We start from the raw sequence: 23,909 nt of genomic DNA, 5'->3' as shown, positions 1-23,909 counted from the left end.
CAATGCTACAATTAATCTGAAACCATCTATATGCTTATTTAAATGATTGCCCTTTTTGCTTCATGGTAATTGTGATTCTTTCAATGTATTAATGTAGCTGTAGCAATGTGACATAAAAATGAAAGGCCTGATTCACAAAAAAGTTGTACATTTACACCTGAAGATGTATACCTACTTGCAAATGTAGGTTTACTATTTGCTGGGATTCACAAACATTCATAGGAATGCCCACAATAAGCTGCAGTAGATGTAAGTTTCCATGTGGTTTGTCATGTAAAATTACAGCTGCGATCCTAATGGTATTGTATAGAGCTCCTCACAGTGGACAAATACACAGGAGGGAATAGCATTCCACATGCAAACCCACATGTGTTTCCCTCCATCGGGAAAATATTTTTCTTCATGGAGAAATACCTTGCCCTATGAGCGCAGCATAACTGGAGGTGACCCATTTCACTTTCCATCCTGGAAAGGGATATATGCCAGCCCTTGGCTGAAGTAAAAATCCTACTGTTTCCAGGGTGAAAAGGGGAATGAGAGGAGTTTGTGTTTGCTGACAAAGATGCATGTTTGTAGGGCTACCAAACTTCCATGGCTAACCATGCCTTGGAAAGCTCTTTTTCACCCCTTGAGTGGGATTTATTGGTACAGAGAACCCAGCACTTGTGATGGCGATCTCTGCACCTGTAAATGGGCTATACCCATATGAATGTCTTTGTGAATTGCTGGCAGGCCTAAAATATACATTTGGATGTAAGCTTCCATATGTAAGCTTCCATACAGCCAAATTTACCTTTGTGAATGGGCCCCATTATTATAGGGATTGTCTGAAATGTAGCTGTTTCCCAAATTACTTTTAATGAGGCATTTTACCAGTACAATATGGCATGGCAGGATAGTGACAACGTAAGATAATGAGTTTCATAAGGCAACATGAACACATCAGTCCGAGGGTAAGTCCGCTGTGGAGCTCAGAACAGAAGCAAAGAAGTTGCTAAGTCATATATGGACTACCACTGGAAAAGAAAAAGTGTAAGCTAGCTGTGTGGTCTAAGCCAAGTGCTTGAAAGAGTGTGCTGTTAGTTGTGTCATTTGCGTGTACTGTATAGGCACCTCTGAAATGGTAAGCTTAGAGTAGAGGTTACATGGCAGCGTGTGACCTATGGGATCCCAGTGTCAGAGGATGAACTATGGCAGACAGAAGGCTACCAAGGGGTGTGCCATAGCAGGGGAGTGACTCGATAAAAAGTGGCATCAGAGGCCAATGCACATGAGACACTAAGGATGGCTTATTTAGCATGTTCGGGGATCTGGGAATATGCTTGATGTCTTAGTCATGGGGGAATAGGAAGGAGGGGGCAGGGAAAGCGGATGAGTCCATGTCTTGGCTACTTGGGCGTATGTGGGGGGGTGTCAGCCTCCCGCATCCCCTCGCAGATTTGTGTAAGCATGGTGACCCATGCATCTGCTATGGGACGTTTACAGAGACGGCTAGCCTCCTTGTGATGCAGGATTAGGGTTTACGCATCCCCCCACCAGAGAAGAGCATTCTGGATGCACTTAAATCATGCGTTGCAGGAGTTGCCGTGAGGTGAGTCAAGTGCCCGTGCCTTCCCTGAGTCATGTAGTGGTTGTCCAATATCCCACCTTTGCCACAGGGGTGCCAGGGAGACCCCGTATGTTCCCTGGTCGCCATGTGCAGCATAGTGAACACGTGACACCTGGCACACATAGGCCCTCATTTTACGAACGGCGGTAAAAACTGCCTACCGCCTCGGTGACGGCTGCCAAAAGACCGTCGCCACGGCTACCATAATATGACCACTGCCGGATTTCCACCACAAGAATGGCGGAAATCCGGCTGTGGCCATACTGGCGGATGGCGGTAAGGTGGCGCTGCTACCATCAGCAGGGCCAGGCCAGTAGACCACCGCCAGACGTATTATGACAAATAATACGGCCTGGCGGTGTTCTGCTGGTGGGCGCTGCTGGCGGTAGCAGTGCCCCATCCTGTCTCCTGCCAGAGGACCCCTTGGATCCAGGTAAGTCGGGTCTCCAACAGGGGAGAGGGGTGGAGGGTGTTGTGTGTGTGTGGGGTGGGTGAATGTATGTGTGTGCATGAATGCGGGTGTGTGTTGAGTGTTGAATGCATGTGTGCATGTACAGACGTGTGAGTGCGTGTATGTTGTGAAATGTGAATGCGTGTGTGCGTGTATTTTTGGAATTGTGTGCAGATGTGTCTGTGATTGGTTGTATGTATGTGTGAATGAGTGTTATCATGCATGTGTGTGTGAAGGGGGTGTGGATGTTGTTGTTTTTTGGAGAAGTAGGGGGACAGGTGGTAACTAGAGAGGTGGGGGAGACCCTATCAGTGACAAGGAAGGAATTCCCTGTCACTGATATGGTCTACCGCCATGGTTTTCGTTGCATTACAAACGCCACTAAAACCATGGCGGTAAGCGTGGTGATAATCTTGCAGGCGGCACAATGGCGCCCGTCGGGCTGGAGATGGCGCAGTGTTTTTGGCCTTCTAATGCCACATTAGCAGAAAACAATCACACTAATGTAGCATTGGGCTAGCGCTAGGGGCTCTTAAATATGCCCTTCATAGTGTCTGCTGTCATACAGAAAGATTCTCTGGGCCTGCTTTAAGGAAAGTGGAGCTGAACCCAATGCAGCACCACTTTCCTTGCACCCCTTAGCGCCCCCCTAACACCAGCATGTGTGCACGGAATCTAAGATATGGCGTACCATGACGGTACTTAGGGAAACTAGCATCAAAATTTTGACGCTGGTTCAGCGCTTTGCAGGACTAGCGTCAAACATTTTGATGCTAATCGTGCAAAGCACCCAGAGCCTTATTTAAAATAATGGTGTGCCTCCTTTAAACACCTGCTCTGAGCAGGCGTTAAAAGTGCCCAAAAAAATTATGCAAAGTAATTTCTTCGATTTCTTTGCCCTATTTTTTCAGCCCCCGTAATGGGGGAACGCCCCCTTTACATACATTATGCCTGGCGCAGGCATAGTGTAGCACAAAGGGTTACAAAGTGGGACCATTCATGCATTGCACCACTTTGCAAATCTGATGCAGCGATTTTGGCCTTATGGCCACATTAGCATAACAAAATTACGCTAATGTGTCTCAAGGAGGCGCTAGGGGCACTTAAATCAGCCCCTCTGTATTTCTAGTAAAGAACTGACTGGTTTTACCAGGAACACACAATCTTCAGAAGAAATTAAACTAAGCCATTTAAGTTATATTTGAAATGGGCCAGCATGTGCCCTTCGTATTGCTTAAAAACAATGCAATCTGGTTCCATTCAGGTTCTACTGAATTATGTATCAACAGGGATGAAAACGTCACTAACTTTTCTAGGACAAGTATCAATGTTTTGTTTTAAATGAGGATGAATGATAAAAAAGCATGGCAGAGATAGGCGAAAGCATTATATTAAGTATATTGATTATTTTATTTTGAGTCCGAATTTTTGTTTTTCTTTCAAATGGGAAAAGCATTGAAAGTGATAAGTAGCATGTTAATGGCTATTGTGGATTTAGGAGGCTGTTAGAAAGCACACATATCAAAGAGTTTCAGATAACTAGTATACGTTTATGAAATAAAGCCCACCCTTCCAGTGAGATATATAATCAACAGATCCCAGAAAGAAGGGGGGCAAGCTCTGCTTCTTGCCTCTGTTTGGAAGTTGACAGAGACTCCAGTTAATTTAGAGGTGTGTGGTGAATTAATCTACTCGGAAATAGGGCGTATCTACTTTAACTTTAAGGCAGCACTATTAACGCCTGTGCAAAATCTTATTTACAGCAGCATGATTTGTGAAATCCTCAAATTCACACTAGGTGAAAATACAAACATTTCTATAAATTTGTCACCACAAATATGTGTGCAATTTTCACCCATGTGAGACTGGTTTGTGCAGAACATGCCTTATGAGAGTCTACTACTGGTATCTCCTGTCAATGTTTATGCGAAGTATGCTCACATGCGAAGCAAGTCATACAAGATACTAGCAAAACACATTTAGCACTGAATACTAATTGCATTTTATTTCACAATATTCTGTGAAATATTGTGACATTTAAAAAAAAAATACATGACAGACACTATTACTTGCCAGTAGCTACATTTCTAGGTCCATGTTATGACGTGCATGACTAATGGGCGTTCACAATATAATACTTGGGTCGTTTTGGTTACCTTCTCTTCATGTCAATGAAACATATATCAGCATATGAAAACATGTTTAGCAAATCCAGTACTTGTGGCGTCGACTGCTATCCTATTAGCTTCGCCAATCTTTTTTTAATGCATTTATAAAACTATCTTACGAAAAACATAAACATTTAAATAAATTGGCTGCCGGAGCATATGCACAGGTATTTGCCTTCAAAAGTTTTTGTAATAAAGTTTTACAAAACATTCACTGATGGTCGTTGGTGTGTCTGCAAACAACTGAAGGCATCTTTGAATATTTTTTGTAATAACTTTATATCAAACATTCAAAGACAAATGGCTTTACATGCACACTTAAAAGCAGTGATCTTTGAAAGGTTTGAAAGCCCATTCACAAACAAGGCAGTTGTAAACAGTGGGAGTGCAGAGCATGGTGCACTGCCAATGGCAGGAAGAGGAAATAGGAGTATCTGTTCGGAGGTTTGATTTTCTCTGTGTGCCAGCTTATGTAATACTTGAGTAATCATTTAATAAGCAAGAAGTGAATGAATAAGCAGTTTATAAAAGCACTCACCTAGATAACTATGTGTCGGCTTTTCTTCCACAACCTTTATTCGGCGGGCACCTGCTGGGATCACCAAAGCCTCTACATAACCTTTGAATTTAAGCAATGACTATGAATTACAATAGATACATTACTGTTTAAACTTAAATGAAAAGATCTATTGCTGTCACATAAAGTACATTGTCATGCATTTACGACTCTGACCGCATCGCTCCACACTTTCATTTTTTTCCCAGTTAATTTTAATATATGCTATAAACTGTAGCAAGGATGTCACATTCTGCTGATTTTCCACTAGAAATTAAACAAACGCAATTCACCAGAGTATTCTGAATTCACAGGCTTTTGTAGAGAATCACAAGTTTCGACCATATGTTGGTCAGAGTAACGATGTGAGAAACTTACCTACCTGTGCTCAGAAGCAATACACATGCTTAAAGTGAGCATTTTCAGCAACAAAGACTTATTAAAGGAGACACAACTGAATGAAGGAAATATATTAAACCACTCCAACAAATTAACCAATGTAACTGTAGTGGTTATAAGAAACCTCCAAGGAATAACGTTTACAGTACACAATACTCGTCCGCCTATTACGAAATTGGAAACATTACTTTTTTTAAAACAAAATCTAATTTATTGTATGTTAATGTAAATGATTAACAGTGTCAAAAATTACATTTGGTTCCGTTTTGCTTTAATACTAGTGTAACTGAGGAAGGGAAAGAGAAGTAGTAACATAAAATGAAAGTGAGGATGGCATAGTATGCCTGTACATATTATGACTCATCTTGAACCTGCGTCACACATCACCTGACTGTCACCGAACTTAAATGGCATCCCTTTGAAAAGAGTGCATACTGTTGTAAATTTAGGGTTTACTCTCATGGAGCATTTGGCTGGGCTGCACAGATTCAGAACTGTAAACTTGAGTTAGACATTACACAGGAAGCATCATGAGGGCATTCCAGGGGTCTAGTTTTCGGCCACTATCACCGGCTATCCAGATTTATAATTTACAAGCACTAGTGTGATCATTATATGGAGAAGAACTATGGGGCCATGCAAATGTAAATGATCTGGAAATGGTAGAAAATTGATTTTACGACTTTTAACTGGTCTCCCGCTCCAGTACACCACTCATTCTACTCTGGTTAAAACTTGGTCATAGATCCTTTGCCCATAAAACGGGTCTTAGACCATTGATGTATTGGAGAAGGGCCTGGACCTCTGTGGATTTAGTGCCTCATCAGATGGGACTATTGGAGATTTTAAGGCTCTCCAGCGTTACCAGAGTTACCAGGATTCCCTCGATTTAAATCTTGCTTAATAGAACTGGGGTGTGAGCATTAGTGGACAAACCCAGACACTGCATGCAGAATATTGAAGCCCTTCTTCAAGGGGACTTATTGGAGGCATGTGAACGAAGGATTCCTCAGAAGTGGGAGAGTGGCTCTTTGACCATAGGCTTCCTAGAGTTTAAAGATGTCTACACTTAGAAGAGTATGTGGACGTTATTGAGCCCCCGCTAGCTAAAACACTGTATATCAAGTTTCGTATTGGTACCCTGCCTCTCTGTTCTTTTACTGACAAATGGCAATGTCCCTCTACCGATTCGGACATAATCTGCCCCTTCTTTCTAGAGGTAAATAAATGTGTTAGTCATGTTGTATCTTTCTGCCCATGTTACTATTTATATAGGAGAAACTGGATATTGCTGCTATGTCGCAATATGGGGACCAGAAATTTAAAGACAACTTTAAGGATACTTAGATCCAACACAGCACCTCTAATTGTATTATCTATTTCTCACTTTCTGTTGTGCATGTTGAGATGCAAGCGGAAGAGAGTTGCGTCCTGAGTGCTGTGCTGGCTAACTGCTATTTGTATTGGTTAGGAGGATTGTATCATACCAAATGTTTTTATTATTCCAAACAAGTGGACCTATTATTTACGTCTTGTTTTTTATCTCAGGCTGAGTCTGAAGGAGTGCATTTTTATGTGATTTAGGAAATGCACTTTAAATTGTGGTTAGAGACTATGGGGCAGCTGTACAAAGCCCATTTGCATTTCTTAACAGTCCGAATCGGTATTTCGGGCTATTAAGATATTCAAAACAGCCTTTTCTTATGTACGAAGGGCTTTAAGAAATCTCAAATTGCTATTTCTACCATGTAGAAATTGCAATTTTAAATTCCTCTTCTGATGTACCTAGCATTTCCTATATGCGACTTGGGCAATTACCACAGACTTGATGTCCGTGGTAACCAAGTGCAATTTAAAAAACGCACCCTATGGTGTTTTGTTTTAATTGGAATAGATTATATGTTCTCTACAGGTGCACCTCTATTTTTGGGTTGAATCAAGTTTTTTTTTTGCCCTTTGCCATCCCTGGTTTTGCATTTCCTAAATAGTGATTTTAATAAGAAATTGCTATTTAGCAACTAAAATGCAATGGTATTTCTTCATACAGATTTCCTAATAGCGATTCCTACTTTGTAGGAGTCGCTATTAGGAAATTAGTATCTCTGTACATACTATTTTGCATTTCTTAAATAGTGATTTCTATGAAGTCGCCATTTAGGAAATGCAAAATTGCATTTTTGTACATCTGGCCCTACATGCTGACAGTCAAGCTGCTATTTATGGTCAATTTTAAAGATTTCTCTGTTGATGTTTTTGTTGGTTTATTTTTATAGTGTTTTGCACTTTTATGGCAATATTAATTGCCAAACAAAGCTTTGATTGATTATTCCTCAAAACAAGTTTAAAAAACTCCTCATTGTACATTTTAGTAACAGCATTAATACCTGCTGCAGCTTGATTTTCTCTTAATCTTCCAACTGTTTACTTTGACAATACCTTTAAGACTACGAAACATAGTTTAAATATATTATATCCCTGCTGAAGAAGAGCAGCATCGGCCTGGAAAACTGGCAAACTACCACCCACTTACTTCTACCCCTTCCATTTCTTGGCAACAACATTGAGGAGGCTGCCACAACCTGCTTCATGAGAACATCAGGAGAAATTCCCTTCTCCGAGGCTACCATACTCACTTGAAACACCAGTGTAGCACAGGGACAGAAATCATGTAAATGGTCACTCGTGCACTCCAGTTTCTAAATAATGATGATCCAGGTGTATTCAGTTTGCTCAGCATAGTGACAGCCTCAACACCAATGGCCATGTAACCTTTCTACAAAAAGGAGTTTCAACAGACTTGTTCTAGAGTGGTTAACATCCTACCTGAAAAACAGATTCTCATCTCACCCATCTGAGCTCCTCTAGGTCCCAGTCTATCTGCATAAACAATAATGACCCCAAGGATCCATCCTGTCACCAGTGATCCTATGTCTTTCCATGGAACCCATCACAGCTCAGAAGAACATTGAAATTCATCCATATTACAAAACGATGATTGTGCCAAATTGGGTGCCTTTTTTATACTGCTTTTATTAAACTTTGTTCCCCATTTAAAATTGCCATTCTACCCGATGCCTGTGTTCAGTGGCATCTGGTAGTTAAAGATAGAGCACAGCATTGTTTTGAGTTATTTTTAAACTTTATATACTGCTACTCCTTGGCAATGTCAGTTGTGTGCTGTTAGCGCTCCTCTTGTTGCCCGTTGGGATTCTTCTCACAATGGGGCCGGGACTCCAGCCTCTTCAGACTGTTTTCCCGACCACCATTTTGTCCCCCTTCACTGGTCCCAATCAGACCCGCCATTTTGAGCAGTGGTCTAGTTGTGTTGCCTGCTGCCTCTCTGACCCCTTAAAAGGGTCACTATGCAGCGGACATGCAGCAGGCCGATAAAGCATAGATAACTATACTGCAAGGCATTGGGCCTCAGAGGATGGGGTCCAAGGGCCATTCTTTGGCTCAGGGAGGAGGGGGCGCACGTCCCCCTCTCTTTAAAAGAATGATGCAGTAACACCCCTCCCCGGATGTTCTGGCCTGCCATTGGGTGTTTTTATTTGAAAAGGGCAGTTGGAGCCTACCCTCATTTTAATTGAATAGAGCAGGCCCAAGCTGTCTCACCCTGTTTAAAAAAAAAAAAAATACAGCTGTACTGCTTATTTAAAAAAAACTGTTTTTGGCCCAAGGAAGGGTTCCTCTACACTGCCCCCATGTGTTTTTTTTTTTTGCAGGACTGTGTCCCCAAGTCCTCAGCGGCTGACAAATATATTTTGTGATGTAAGGTAACCGATCAGATTTTGTACTTCTGCTTCTCTCGATATCTATACATTTTGAAACTTGGGGTGTGGCCAAAGAGGCCAAGATGGCTGACATTCCTTGGACAGCTTCCAGACTACCCGGACTAAAGTCTTTCCTCATCCTTGTTGCTGGCAAAATCTCTGAGTCTTGCTGAGTCGTGAATCGAGGCAAGTGGCCCCTGAGCCTACAGATGTGGTACAGTGCTAGTAGGGAGTGTCAAGTGTCTACTGGACTGGCACAGTTGAGGATGAGTGGCAGACTGGTGGTGACCACAGAAGAGGTGGTGACTGATCGCCTGTGTCTGCGGGATGCTGTGGCCACCCCCTCATAGGTCTTTTCATCACTGCCATGAGGGTGGCCGTGGAGCAGGGACCATCAGACAGTGGCAGAAGATGTGGCCATGGACCTGGCCTTGGAGCAGCCTCATTTACCAGATGGGACCATATGGGACCTCCCTGAGTAGCATGTAGCCGACACCCAGGTTTGCAGCTGGGCAACCTGGTGTGCTTAGCCGGGGGCAACAGAAAGGGGGCATAGCCACCCTGACTCTGGCTGACTGGCATGATGAACTCCTGTGGATGGTGTGACTTTTCCCTATCTATTGTATTAAAATTACATCAGCAAGCAAGGACTCTGCTGACTTTTATTCTACCGGGGATGGCAGGACCACACCCTAAAGGCTGTCCTGCATCACCATCTGTTTGCCAGTTTTTTTGGGGATGAGAAGTAAGAGGAGAACATAGGATAAAATGTGATTTGTACTCTCACAACACAGGGATCTGTTGACTGTTGTCCTTTGTAGGAGGGCAGGGCCACACCTCCCAGGCTGCCCTGCATCACCGTCTGCTTGCCTGTTCACTGGGACAGGAGGAGGAAGAGGAAGTACCATAAAGTATGCTGTGTTCTCGTGTAGCATGGAATGTGTGCAGGATGGACAACAGGCTGTGTACAGACAAAGTCAGGGTGAAGAACGGGCCCATCTACACTTGTCACATCTGTACCTGTCAGAGCCCAGAAGAGTGTGGGCCACCCCTGTTGAATCTACATTTTGGACACCCCCATCACTATGATGGGTACAAGAAAGTCATCTAATGTTCCTTCTGAACTTACATAAAAGAATAAATGACCGTCTTCCTCTTTGATTGAGTCCTTTTTAGCTTATGTGGTTAGGGATTTAGATGAAAACACTGTGGAAACAAAGTGGCTTGCAAGCTGTAAGCACGCTTTATCTGACAATCCAGAATCAACATTAACTTATTAACTATTATATAAGGGATTAAATACACATGGCTCTCTACCATCTCTTAATCAATGATCAAACAATATTTCCTTTGTAATTGAAATGGAATAAGATGTTTAAATTAGTACACCTGTTGTACAAGATGTTGACAGCATCGTATATAAGTATGTCTATGCTACAAAAACCATTAAATTAATCTACTGTTGGTTCTGGTTCTGCAGTAAATGACATTTCTTTCCAATTATCCTGGATATTCTGGTTGAAAAGTGTTTTATACTGAAACAGCTTTTGCACTTGCATTTGTAAGATGTTGAATCCGAGGAGGTCTGTGCCTGATTCAATGCATTCTGATGAACTTTATGAGCCCTCAGAGAAAGCTACTGACACTTGTTCTCAGCTCAGTAATCAAGGGACTGCTAATGACGTCTCAATTAGTGTTTTTCCCACTGATCCTGTTCTTGACCTGCCTTCAGGCACACAGTTGCATCCACTCAAGTAGTAAATCCTTCCACAACTTGTAATGATAATAATTCTAATTTTGAAACCATGCCCCTGCTGCTATCTCCTTTGCTCTGGTTTTAACTAATGTTCCTGGCCTTGAAGTGGGGAAAAATAACTTTGAATTGGTTACACAAACAGGCTAGGAGGCGCCCCTGATGGCTGGCAATATAATGTATGTCAGGTTGGTTAATTGGTTGGTGGAACATGTGACATCTTGAAATGGGGACTAAGTGGTAATTAATTATTGAAATCCATTTTTGGTCCATGCTTTCGTTAAGGTTTTAAAATATGCACAACATGCACAAATTGTTATTAATGCTGTTCCCTTGGGGTTTTAAATAGTCCTCCTCTTTTAACTTATACATCAGGGTCGTTATAGCCTACAGCAAAGGCTGATATATCTTTTTAATTGATTTACCCCTTTAGAAGTTTTAAAAGCTAATGACTGACTTAGCAGTTTATATGGGACTGTGCCAATAGATTCTCTGATCCATTGTGTTCCATTGCCTCAATCCTTGATAATACAAATTGCCATGAGGGTCACCATCGAATGTCCACTCAGAATATTCTAAACTACAGTAGGGTGTATAAAACCCTAGGGTTGTTATACACAGTCCTATACCCATTTATAAAGCTATTGAATTTTTATCCTTTTGTTCTTGGTATTTTGAATATTATCAAGGTTGCCAGTTAAGATTGCCTTTTGACATGAGTTGCAACCTCATTTAAATGCCAAGTGAATCTCTTATCTATAGACACTGAGGATAATCAGGGCCTAATGTTAAAAGGAACAGATGTTTTAATATTGTAGTATTTAATTTCAATAATGATAATTTTGACAGTAGTAAGGTTGGTAATCTGGTGAATTTGATCATGTAGATAGCTACAATAATTATGCTGCTGATCATTGCAATCGGGACCATTCAGTTAACGCTGCTGGGGATCTTAATGCCAAAATTGGATGACAACTTTTAATTAATGATCCTGATTTGTCAAGAAGCCCTATGATGGGTTTCCATGCCTCAAAAGTTAATTGTGATAAACATGGTTGTTTTCACTTAAATGTAATACTGCAGAGGAATATATTGGATGTTGATGAGGCCATGGGCTACACTGCTGGTCATAATGAAACTTTTGTTGGCAATGCTAGCTCAATCATTATTGACTACGTTTTTATTATTAGTGATTTGGTCAACAATATTTCATCTTCTAGTCAAGGACTTCCAGTTTTAGTCACCATAATATTTTATTGTTATCTGTTATTGTTCGGTAGCTAAATCATTTTCAAACCATATGGCACACTGAGATCTGGTTGCTACTGAAGGTGGAAGGAGGTTGAAAAGGGATCTAATGTCCACCAATTTGAGCTCCATTTATAATTGTTTGGATTCTACTGTTAATACAGATCTATCATTGCTTGTGTCTTTTAAATGTATTTGTGATATGGTTAACATTTCATTAACATCTGAGCCTGTTTTTTTTGCTTAAAGTACCAAGTTGTTTAATTGTCAATGTTCATAGGCCAATAGGAGGCTTAGATGTGTGCTCAATAGGTCCCCAAGATATAAGAAGGAAGTTTCTGTGTGCAGATCACAGTTTTAAAAGGCAGTCAAACTGAGGAAGAATTATACGAATTACAAGGCTTCAGAAGATGTTAATGTAATTGTAATTGTATTTATATAGTGCTTAGTACCCCTGATGAGGAGTAGAAGCAATTTTTGCTGAGTAGTATGCTATTTTGGAACCAAAAAAGGATAAGTGGTGAATTGGTATAGAGAAATGTAAGTTCATTTGAGCATTAGACATGCAAGTCTGTTAGTTAAATTGAATAGGATAATGGAGGGATAGACAAGGGAAGATTCTAGAAAGTGCTATTTGAGAGATTACCATAGTAAGATGAGGTTTGGGAGTAAAAAAGATATGGATGAGGGTGGACTCTACAAAGGGATTAGGAAGATTGTATAAGTATAATGAGGTTTAGAGTGCGCCAAAGGAGGGATACATGTGGGAAGAAGTTAGAAAGGGTTATTTGGGAGATCATCCCAGTAAATTGAGGTTTGTGTGAGCCAAGGAGGGATATAGGAGGGAAGAGTCTAGAAATTGTTATTTTGGAGAACGTAGTAGTAGAATGAGATTTGAGGTGAGTCAGAGAGTGGAGGTAGAGGATACAGAAGTATAAGATGAGACATAGAATAATGCAATGAAGAGAGTCAAAGTTTTTTTTTCTACAATAGGAGTAAAGTTATAAATATATAGGTACATACATACATGGAAAGGGTATACATATACAAGGAAGGTATACATTTCTATCGTATAGACTCAGACTATCAGGTGTTGCTTTACTTGAAGTTAATTTATTTTTGTATTGTTATAAATATTTTTGCTTCTTTTATATTTTCATTTTATATGTGAAGCACTTCTAGATAAAATTGTTCTGATAACATTTACATATTGTGTTTGATAAATAAGTATATAATCAAATAACTTATCTGAAAACTTGCAGTGACCTATTAACAGGTTGAACATAAAATAATACAAAATCTTTATACAGGCAACGACCCATTTGGAGATGCTCCGCTTCTGCACTGGCTGGCCTTTATTCATAACCACATGCCCGACAAAGATTTTTGTATTTTTTTAATTTCAGGTATACATATGCAAAAAAATAATAATTATACCTAAGTAGCATTAATCTATAACAATCGATTTTCTTTGCCTGGTAATATCACAATAACCTTGCTATATGCCTTGGTCCAACGAAACATTGATTCAAGTCTCTGTCCAAATTGTAATCATCATCGCACCAAGGTTTCAGTCATCTTGTAAAGTTTATACATTAATATAGTGTATTACCAAGCAATATTTTCAATGGTTCCCAGCTTTCCTTGTTCATGGCTTTCTAGTACTCTAAGTACTGCCATATAGTTGTGAACCTTTTTATACTCCCAACACGTTTTGAGTAGGCTTCCACATATTTTTTAGGAATCGTATGAGCCTGCCATGACTGAAGTATCAATGATCGAGCTACTGCAAAAGCTATTGCTATAAAATATTACTGATGTTTTGCTAACTAACATGTTTTCTCCGAAGCTCCAAACAGAGTTAGGCTTGGATCTAACTCAATCCTAGAATTAGAGCTGTGATGTATTACCTTCTTTACTTCCCACCAGAAAGTAGTTAATTTGGGACAATCAAAAAAATCATGCAACAAGTTTCCCTGGCCCTCCTGATGGCAGCGGAAGCATTGATCGGGAACTGATGGAAACATTTTATGTATCTTTTCAGGAGTGTAATAAGCCATCCATCTGGAAAGAAAAGATATTATTTTATAGTTAGCTGCCCTTAAAGATTTATAGCCCATTTCCAAAATAATTCTCCACTCTTCATAGATATTACACATTGTGTTGTTCTGAAAATATGATCTCTGAATTCTGTAGTGCTGCCGAGGTGGATCGATCAACTAGTAATCTGTACCAGTTCTCTCTACCAATTACTTTACTTCTGATTAAAGCCTTCCATGTCGGGTGTTCGTGGGTATTTTCCCAGGGTATATTATCACTAAGAAAATGGGAGATCTGAAAAAGCTCAAAGAGTCTAGTTGCCTTATCTCTGAGTCTAGTTGCGACCTCATCCGAAGAGATGTATTGATTTCTTAAAATAAAATCCCCCATCTCTTTAAACCCTTTGCTATTCCATTCGTCTACCTTCGTTTCTGGAAGGTGTAGACCAAAGTATTTACATTCCTGTAATTGTAGATAAATATAACACAATGGTATTTGATGTGTTTTGCTTAGGATCTCTAGTCTTTTACTAAAATCAATAATATACTTGTAATGAGTTTTTTTAGTAAGTTTCGTAGTTGTAATGAATGCTGGGAAACTTATTACTGATCCTATGATCATTCTATTGGCCAAAACATTTTCCATAATTCCTCCGATGGCCAAATGTCATGCCAATATATCCTGCAATGTGGCCTGATAATAAACTTGAAAATGAGTGAGTGCCAGGCCCCCTTGGTTTCTATTCAGCTGAATAACTGAAAGCCATCCCCTTGGGGTTTCCTTCCTCCACATAAAACATCGTATCATGGAATCCAGTTCACAGAAATAAGAGCTATTAATTCTTATTGGTACATTATTGAATAAAAAAAGAAAAAGCCGGAGAACTGACATCTTGATTAAGGATACTCTTCCTATCAGAGTCAACAGTAGAACTCTCCATCTGTCTAAAAGCACTTGTACTTTTGCAGGTATCCTAACATAATTAAGGTTAAACCAATGACCATAATCGTTTGTGACATAAATTCCCAAATACCTAATAAGTTCGGATGAATTAGCTTGCTGATACAAAGCATACAGAAGATTATTTGTTCCTGCGTTAAGTAGAAGAACCTCCATTTTTTTCATTAATCTTGTATCCGCCTATTTAAATGAACTCATTAACCTTATCCAGTACTCATTGGACATTGTCATTTTCTGGTTTTAAGTATAAAATGATGTCATCAGCAAAGAGCATAGTTTTGGGCATATCTGCTACAGGTGACATGATTTTCTTTGAACTCCATATTATATGGCGAGAGGCTCCATAAAAATGGCAAAAATTATAGGGGAGAGAGGACATCCCTGTCTAATACCTCTTTTAATCTGAATTGTGCCTCTAACCTTTGAGTTGATAACAATTCTGGCCTGAACACCCTGATACAACCGCCTTAAAATTGAAGTAAATTGCAAAGGGAAGCCAAATTTGGTTAGGCTGTATACCAAGGCTCCCAAATTGACTAGGTTGAAGGCTTTCTCTGCATCTAGCATTATCATTGCTGCACGGATTATGTTGACCGAGAAGTACTCGATTGTCTGTATCAAAAAGTTTGTATTGGATGTCATCAACCTGCTAGCTACAAAACCGTTCTGATCCTCATGTACTAATTGTTGCACAACTGATGTGATCTTGATAAATTGTAATAATCTGCATTCAGCAGACTAATTGGACGATATGCATCAGGTTTCAGTGGATTTTTATATTTTTTCAGAAAACTGACTATTGTTGATTCTTTGAATGTTGAAGGTATTTCTCCTCCCTCGAGTATTGCATTACATAACCGGTGCAAGCTCTTCACAGAAAGTTTTATAAAATTCAATTGGAAAGCCATCTCCACTGCAAGCTTTTGCACTTGGCATTCTCTGGATAGCTTCCTTAATCTCAGATGATGTAATCTTCTGTGCTATATCATTTCAAACCTTTAGCAGGATTTTAAGTAACGTGATAGGCTTGTAATACTGATCTAGCTGTAAAAGTGAAACTACGTAGTCAATCTCATAAATTCTAGAATAATGTGACATAAATACTTAAGCTATTTCCTTGTCCTCATTAACGATTGTCCTAGTCTCGGGATCCTGATTTTGATGGATTTTCTACTTTTCGTGGTTTATGCAAGTGGTCCAAGCCAAGTGTTTAACTATCTGTTGACTTTCTTAATAAACCTGGTGCTGATAAGCCCTCGAGCTAGTTACTTCTTTTAGGATAAAAATATCTTTAAGCTTAGCCCACGTTTGATTGAGATTATTCCTTGACGCTTTCTGCCCTCCTGCTTTCATATCAATCAATCAAGGATTTATAGAGCGCACTAATCACCTGTTAGGGTCTCAAGGCGCTGGGGGGGAGCTACTGGTCGTAGAGCCATGTCTTGAGGCATTTCCTTAATGTCAAGAGGTCTTGGGTCTGCCGAAGGTGGAGCGGTAGGGAGTTCCAGGTCTTGGCGGCTAGGTGAGAGAAGGATCATCCTCTGGCGGTAGTGCGGCGGATGCGGGGATGGAGGCGAGGGCGAGGCTGGCGGAGCGAAGATTGCGGGTGGGGGGGTGGAAGGTGAGTCTGTCGTTGAGGTAGGCTGGGCCTGTTTCGTGGAGGGCCTTGTGTGCGTGGATGAGGAGTTTGAAGGTGATTCTCTGATACTGGTAGCCAGTGAAGGTCTGTGAGGTGGGGGGAAATGTGGTTGCGGCGTGGCATGTCTGGAATGAGGCAGGTGGATGCGTTCTGGATTCTTTGCAGCTTTGTTAGGAGTTTGGTTGTTATTCCTGCATATAGGGTGCTTCCGTAGTCCAATCGGCTGCTGACCAGGGCGTGAGTGACAGTTTTCCTGGTTTCGACGGGAATCCACTTGAAGATTTTGCGGAGCATGCGGAGAGTGTTGTAGCAGGAAGAGGAGATGGCATTGACCTGCTGAGTCATGCTGAGTGTGGAGTCCAAGAAGAAGCCTAGGTTGCGTGCGTGGGTGGTGGGGGAGGGCGCGGTTCCTAGGGAGGTGGGCCACCAGGAGTCATTCCAAGTTGAGGGGTTGGTGCCAAAGTTGAGGATTTGTGTCTTGTCTGTGTTTAACTTGAGGTGGCTTGATTCCATCCAGCTGGCGATGGCGTGAAGTCCATTGTGGAGGTTGTTCTTTTCAGTTGTAGGGTCTTTCGTGAGTGAGAGGATGAGCTGAGTGTCATCTGCGTAGGAAACTATATTGATGTGGTGGGTTCGTGCGATGTTGGCGAGGATGGCCATGTAAAGGGAAGAACGCGGGGCTGAGCGAAGATCCTTGGGGAGCGCCACAGATGATTCTGGAGGCTTCTGACAGGAACAGTGGGAGGCAGACTCTCTGGGTTCTGCCTGAGAGAAATGACGACATCCAGTCGAGTGCCTTGTCGCGGATTCCATCGTTGTGGAGGTGTGTGCGGAGAGTGTGTTGACATACTATGTCGAAAGCTGGGAAGAGGTCCAGGAGGATGAGTGCTGCTGTTTCTCCTTCGTCGAGCATGGTCCTAATGTCGTCTGTGGCAGCAATGAGTGCAGTCTCAGGGCTGTGGTTTCTGCGGAATCCGGATTTGGAGGTGTTGAGTACCTTGCTGTCTTCCAGGAACTGGGATAGTTGGTTGTTTATGATTTTTTCGATGACCTTGGCTGGGAAGTGTAGGAGGGAGATCAGCCGGTAGTTCTTGGGGTCGTCTGGGTCTGCCTTTGGTTTCTTCAGCAGGGCGTTGATTTCTGCGTGCTTCCATCTTTCTGGGAAGGTGGCTGACTCAAAGGAGCTGTTGATGGATTTGCAGAGGTGGGGGGCGATGATGATGTTTGCCTTATTGAAGATATGGTGTGAGCAGGGGTCCGATGGTGATCCAGAGTGGATGGAGGCCATGGTGGTGGCGGTGGCGGTGTCCTCTATGTTGACGGGGGTCCAGGTGTGAAGGAGGTGGGTGTTGCTTGGAGCATTGGGTTCTTGGGTGTTTGTAGTCAGCTGGCGGGTCTGGGGTTTGAAGCTATTGTGGATTTCTTCTATCTTTCAACGCAAGTGGGTTGCCAGTGAGTTGCAGAACTCCTGTGATGGCGGGGGTTCATTGGAGCAGGTCCTGGGGTGGACAGCTCATTGATGATGCCGAAAAGCTCCTTACTGTTGTGAGCGTTGGCGTCAATGCGGTTTTTGAAGTGGGTCCTTTTGGTGGTGCGGATCAGTTGGTGATGTTTGCGTAGGGCATCCTTGAAAGCGATGTGGTTGGAGTTGGTAGGGTCAAGGTGCCAGGTTTTTTCCATTCTGCGACATAGCCGTTTGGATTCCTGTAGTTCTGGGGTGGACCAGCTGGTCTTGATTCTGTGGGAGGTGGTTTTTTTTTTTTGGAGCGGTGCGAGGGTGTTGGCGCAATCTTCTATCCCGCGATGCAGGTTGGTGGTGGCTGTGTTGGGGTCCAGAGCCCCAGGGGGTGGGGCCCAAGCGAGAGTGGAGATCAGCTGATCCGTTGATATTTTGCTCCAGTTGCGTCGGGGGGTTGTGTGGGGCGGTGGTGAGTGACTGGTTTCTGGTAGGAGAAATGAATGCAGCAGTGGTCTGTCCAGCTGAGTTCGGTGGTGTGGCTGAAAGAGACGTGGTTGCTGGCTGAGAAGATGGGGTCGAGTGTGTGGCCTGCGGAGAGGGTGGGTGTAGTGACGAGTTGCTTGAGGCCGAAGTTGGCGAGGTTGTCGATTAGGTTGGTGGTGTTGATATTGTTGTTATTTTCTAGGTGGAAGTTTAGGTCACCGAGGAAGATGTAGTCTGTTGAGGCGAGGGCTTGGGGGCTGATGGCATCGGCGATGTCGTCGCAGAACTGCGATCTGGGTTCAGGGGGTCTGTAGACCAGTGTTCCTCTGAGTGTGTTGTTGGCGATGTGGATTTTGAAGTGGAGGTGCTCGGCGGAGTTGGAGGTGGTGGAGACTCTTATGGTGTTTTTGTGGACTATGGCGATTCCTCCTCCTGGTCTGTTGATTCGGTCTCTTCTGGTGATCTTGTCGTTTTCTGGTATGGCTATGGCTACGTCTGGTTCCGAGGCCGAATTCATCCAGGTTTCGGTGAGGAATGTGACGTCGGATGAGTATGTGGTCAGGAGGTCCCAGAGTTCAATTTCATGTTTGTGGACGGAGCGGGTGTTAAGTAGGATGCATCTTAGGCGGTTGTCTGTTTTGATTTGGAGTTTGGAGGTTAGGTTGCAGTTGAAATTGTAGGCTTTGCAGGAGAAGGGTCCTTTGGTGCGCGTCGGTGTGGACTGGAAGCAGATGGAGGAGCGTCCTGGATTAAGGGCGTGGAGTTCATCGGCAGTGTAAAGGTGTTCAGTGGCGCGGGAGGCGTGTTGGCCAGGGGGTCTGGCGCTGGGCGCCGTCTTGGCACAGACGGGCAGAGACGGGTGCAGATGGGCTTGCCTTTGGTGCACATTTGGCGCGCCCGCTGCGCGTGTCCGTGCTGCCGCCGGCATAAGAGGGGAGGTGGGAGGGAGTGGGAGCTGGGAGGAGGGATGGAAACCTCCAATGGGAGTGCGGGGGGCAGGGGCAGCAGGAGTCAGGAGCGGGAAGAGCTCAGAGGAGGAGGGAGGGGACGGGGCCTTCCGGGAGAGGAGAAGCCAAGAAGCCCAAACAAGCCCAAACAAGCCCAGACAAGCCCAGACAAGCCCAAAACAATGGCAGCACTTACCGGAGCAGTGGTGAGGAGGAAGCAACCTGCCTGCAAGGATGCAGGGTCAGAGGTCGCTTCTAACCTCGCTCTGCGGCCGGCATAAGAGGGGAGGTGGGAGGGAGTGTGGCAGCTGGGAGGAGGGAGGAAAACCTCCAATGGGAGTGCAGGGGGGCAGGGGGAGCAAGAGTCAGGACCGGGAAGGAGGGAGGGGGCGGGGCCTTCCGGGAGAGGAGAAGCCAAGAAGCCCAAACAAGCCCAAACAAGCTCAGACAAGCCCAGACAAGCCCAAACAAGCCCAAAACAATGGCAGCACTTACCGGAGCAGTGGTGAGGAGGAAGCGACCTGCCTGCAAGGATGCAGGGTCAGAGGTCACTTCTAACCTCGTGCTGCGGCCGGCGTAAGAGGGGAGGTGGGAGGGAGTGGCAGATGGGAGGAGGGAGGGAAACCTCCAATGAGAGTGCGGGGAGGCGGGGGCAGCAGGAGTCAGGAGCGGGAAGAGCTCCAAGGAGGAGGGAGTGGGCGGAGCCTTCCGGGAGAGGAGAAGCCAAGAAGACTAAACAAGCCCAGACAAGCCCAAAACAATGGCAGCACTTACCGGAGCAGTGGTGAATAGGAAGCGACCTGCCTGCAAGGATACAGGGTCAGAGGTCGCTTCTAACCTCGTGCTGCGGCCAGCATAAGAGGGGAGGTGGGAGGGAGTGGCAGCTGGGAGGAGGGACGGTAACCTCCAATGGGAGTGCGGGGGTGGGGGCAGCAGGAGTCAGGAGTCATCTGTTGCCTTGTCTATTGCCATCTGCAGTTTTTTAATTTGAAGCTCTCATTGACGTGTCTGCGATACTTTAAAATAAATAATTTGGCCCCTGGCTGTAGCTTTAAATGCTTCCCATACATTGAACAGAGATGTAGAATCCTGATTGAGCTGGAAGAACTCCTGTATTAATTTACTCATGTCTGTGACCCACTGCTGATTAGCAAGCAAAGATCTATCGAGCTGCCATCTGGGTCTCTCTTTCCTAGCCACCTCCAGCTCTGTTGTCACCATGATCGCTGAATGATTGGAAAAAGCACTTGCCCAAATATGCGAAGCTAAGTTCTTCAATGAGTGAAATATTTTTTTTAAATCTATCCTGGAGGTAGTTTTGTACCAATGTGAAAAGCAAGTATGCTGAGTGGCTACAGGGTGCTCTTCACAACAGGGGTCTATTACCTGAAAATCACTTTTTATTATATTCAGAAGTCTTTTAGTTTTAGGTTTTAGTTGCCTTTTTGCCTGATAAGCGGTATCTAGTATTATATCTTGAATATAGGGAGTGCAGAATTATTAGGCAAATGAGTATTTTGACCACATCATCCTCTTTATGCATGTTGTCTTACTCCAAGCTGTATAGGCTTGAAAGCCTACTACCAATTAAGCATATTAGGTGATGTGCATCTCTGTAATGAGAAGGGGTGTGGTCTAATGACATCAACACCCTATATCAGGTGTGCATAATTATTAGGCAACTTCCTTTCCTTTGGCAAAATGGGTCAAAAGAAGGACTTGACAGGCTCAGAAAAGTCAAAAATAGTGAGATATCTTGCAGAGGGATGCAGCACTCTTAAAATTGCAAAGCTTCTGAAGCGTGATCATCGAACAATCAAGCGTTTCATTCAAAATAGTCAACAGGGTCGCAAGAAGCGTGTGGAAAAACCAAGGCGCAAAATAACTGCCCATGAACTGAGAAAAGTCAAGCGTGCAGCTGCCACAATGCCACTTACCACCAGTTTGGCCATATTTCAGAGCTGCAACATCACTGGAGTGCCCAAAAGCACAAGGTGTGCAATACTCAGAGACATGGCCAAGGTAAGAAAGGCTGAAAGACGACCACCACTGAACAAGACACACAAGCTGAAACGTCAAGACTGGGCCAAGAAATATCTCAAGACTGATTTTTCTAAGGTTTTATGGACTGATGAAATGAGAGTGAGTCTTGATGGGCCAGATGGATGGGCCCGTGGCTGGATTGGTAAAGGGCAGAGAGCTCCACTCCGACTCAGACGCCAGCAAGGTGGAGGTGGAGTACTGGTTTGGGCTGGTATCATCAAAGATGAGCTTGTGGGGCCTTTTCGGGTTGAGGATGGAGTCAAGCTCAACTCCCAGTCCTACTGCCAGTTCCTGGAAGACACCTTCTTAAAGCAGTGGTACAGGAAGAAGTCTGCATCCTTCAAGAAAAACATGATTTTCATGCAGGACAATGCTCCATCACACGCGTCCAAGTACTCCACAGCGTGGCTGGCAAGAAAGGGTATAAAAGAAGGAAATCTAATGACATGGCCTCCTTGTTCACCTGATCTGAACCCCATTGAGAACCTGTGGTCCATCATCAAATGTGAGATTTACAAGGAGGGAAAACAGTATACCTCTCTGAACAGTGTCTGGGAGGCTGTGGTTGCTGCTGCACGCAATGTTGATGGTGAACATATCAAAACACTGACAGAATCCATGGATGGCAGGCTTTTGAGTGTCCTTGCAAAGAAAGGTGGCTATATTGGTCACTGATTTGTTTTTGTTTTGTTTTTGAATGTCAGAAATGTATATTTGTGAATGTTGAGATGTTATATTGGTTTCACTGGTAATGATAAATAATTGAAATGGGTATATATTTTTTTTTGTTAAGTTGCCTAATAATTATGCACAGTGATAGTCACCTGCACACACAGATATCCCCCTAACATAGCTAAAACTAAAAACAAACTAAAAACTACTTCCAAAAATATTCAGTTTTGATATTAATGAGTTTTTTGGGTTCATTGAGAACATGGTTGTTGTTCAATAATAAAATTAATCCTCAAAAATACAATTTGCCTAATAATTCTGCACTCCCTGTATAATTAAAATCCCCTCCAATAATAAAAGGGCCCGTGGCACTCATTGCTATATTATAAAGTTGCATTAATGGCTCTGCTTCATCCATAACTGACCCATAGTAGTTAACCAGATTAACTTGAACTCCTCATTGCAAGACTTTGAGCTAAGATCCACCTTCCCTTGGGGTCCCTATTTTATGATCCAATCAATTCTGTTACTGAGATATATAAGGAGGCAAACATTTTCCACGAAGCTCATCCTATTAAATACTACTCTCCTCAACCCGCTCCCTCACCATTACTTATAGATTGCAACAAAGTTTTTGCTGCATCCACTGTATGGACTATATTTGACCGCCCCTTAAAAAATACTTTTAGCTTTGATTGCTGTATAAACCCGGCCGGAGCTCCTGCTTTTTGAAATGCTGGAATCATTTCCTTTAGTTCCCTCCTCCTACGTGCAGCGGCAACTGACATATTTGAAAAAAATCTAACAGTGTAATCGCCAGGAATCTGATGTACTCTGCTCTTAATCACCTGATGTAAAATGAGTTCTTTAATATCATAATCACCAAAGTTCACCAGTATTGTTCAAGGGTGTTTAGCATTAGGTTGCTGCACTGCCGGTACACGATGAGCTTGCATAATGAAGAGATCCTGATGGCTATCTACCAATTCCGGGAGTACATGTTGTTTAACAAGACCTTTAATCAATTCTATAATAGTGTGGCCATTCTTGCGGCCTTCCGGCAACCCATGAATCTTAAATTTGATCTGTGTGAACGATTCTCCACATTGTCCATCCTAATCTGTAATTCCAGGAGATCTGCTTGACATTTAGAGATTGCAGGCAGGAGGTGGACTCGTCTATCTTCCAAATCTGAGACTCGCTGTTCTATCTCCATGATACAGGAATTAAGTTGCTGAACGTTGGCATTTATCAAGTTTAGCTGTGCCTCTGTTTTGTGATTCGCTTCTGTTTGTGAAATCGTTAGAAACTTTAGCTCATTTAATATTTGAAGAAGCAGAGGTTGCGGATGTGTACAGCCTCTTCCCTCAACTTGCTTGTCCTGCTCCTCCTGCGGTTGTGAATCTGTCTGCCGTCTTGCATGCACCTGCTGACCAGTCCTGGTTTCCACATGTCGCTCGAAGCTCATAGAGGGGCTCTTGGAGATGCTGGTGGCGCTTGCCTCCCTAACTGTACTTGTATATGAGCCGTGCTGGATGGAAGGAGGGAAAGTATCTTCTATGGGGACTATAGTATGGCTGGAGAGCTGGGATCCCGTAAAAGTCTCCTTTGACCCCCTGCAAGCCCCGCCACCGAATAGCAGGTAAAATTGCTTAGGGGCACCGTCACTCTCCTGAAACTCGCCATTTTCGAATATCTGGCTTGTTCCC

General features: G+C 43.1%; 1 protein-coding gene across 2 annotated transcripts in view; it reads right to left on the bottom strand.

Moving 5' to 3' along the window:
• Positions 1 to 23,909, bottom strand: part of ADAMTS19 (ADAM metallopeptidase with thrombospondin type 1 motif 19) — a 1,141,020-nt gene that overhangs the window by 263,093 nt on the left and 854,018 nt on the right. For both annotated transcript variants that reach the window (XM_069227292.1, XM_069227293.1), the window contains one exon: positions 4,767 to 4,847. In XM_069227292.1, coding sequence (XP_069083393.1) covers positions 4,767 to 4,847 — 81 coding nt within the window. The remainder of the gene's footprint in view (positions 1 to 4,766; positions 4,848 to 23,909) is intronic.

This window comes from Pleurodeles waltl, chromosome 1_1, assembly GCF_031143425.1.
Source record: "Pleurodeles waltl isolate 20211129_DDA chromosome 1_1, aPleWal1.hap1.20221129, whole genome shotgun sequence".
In the NCBI taxonomy this organism is placed as follows: domain Eukaryota; kingdom Metazoa; phylum Chordata; class Amphibia; order Caudata; family Salamandridae; genus Pleurodeles; species Pleurodeles waltl.
The sequence above is the reverse complement of the archived record's forward strand: the minus strand, read 5'-3'. Positions and strand labels throughout refer to the sequence as shown.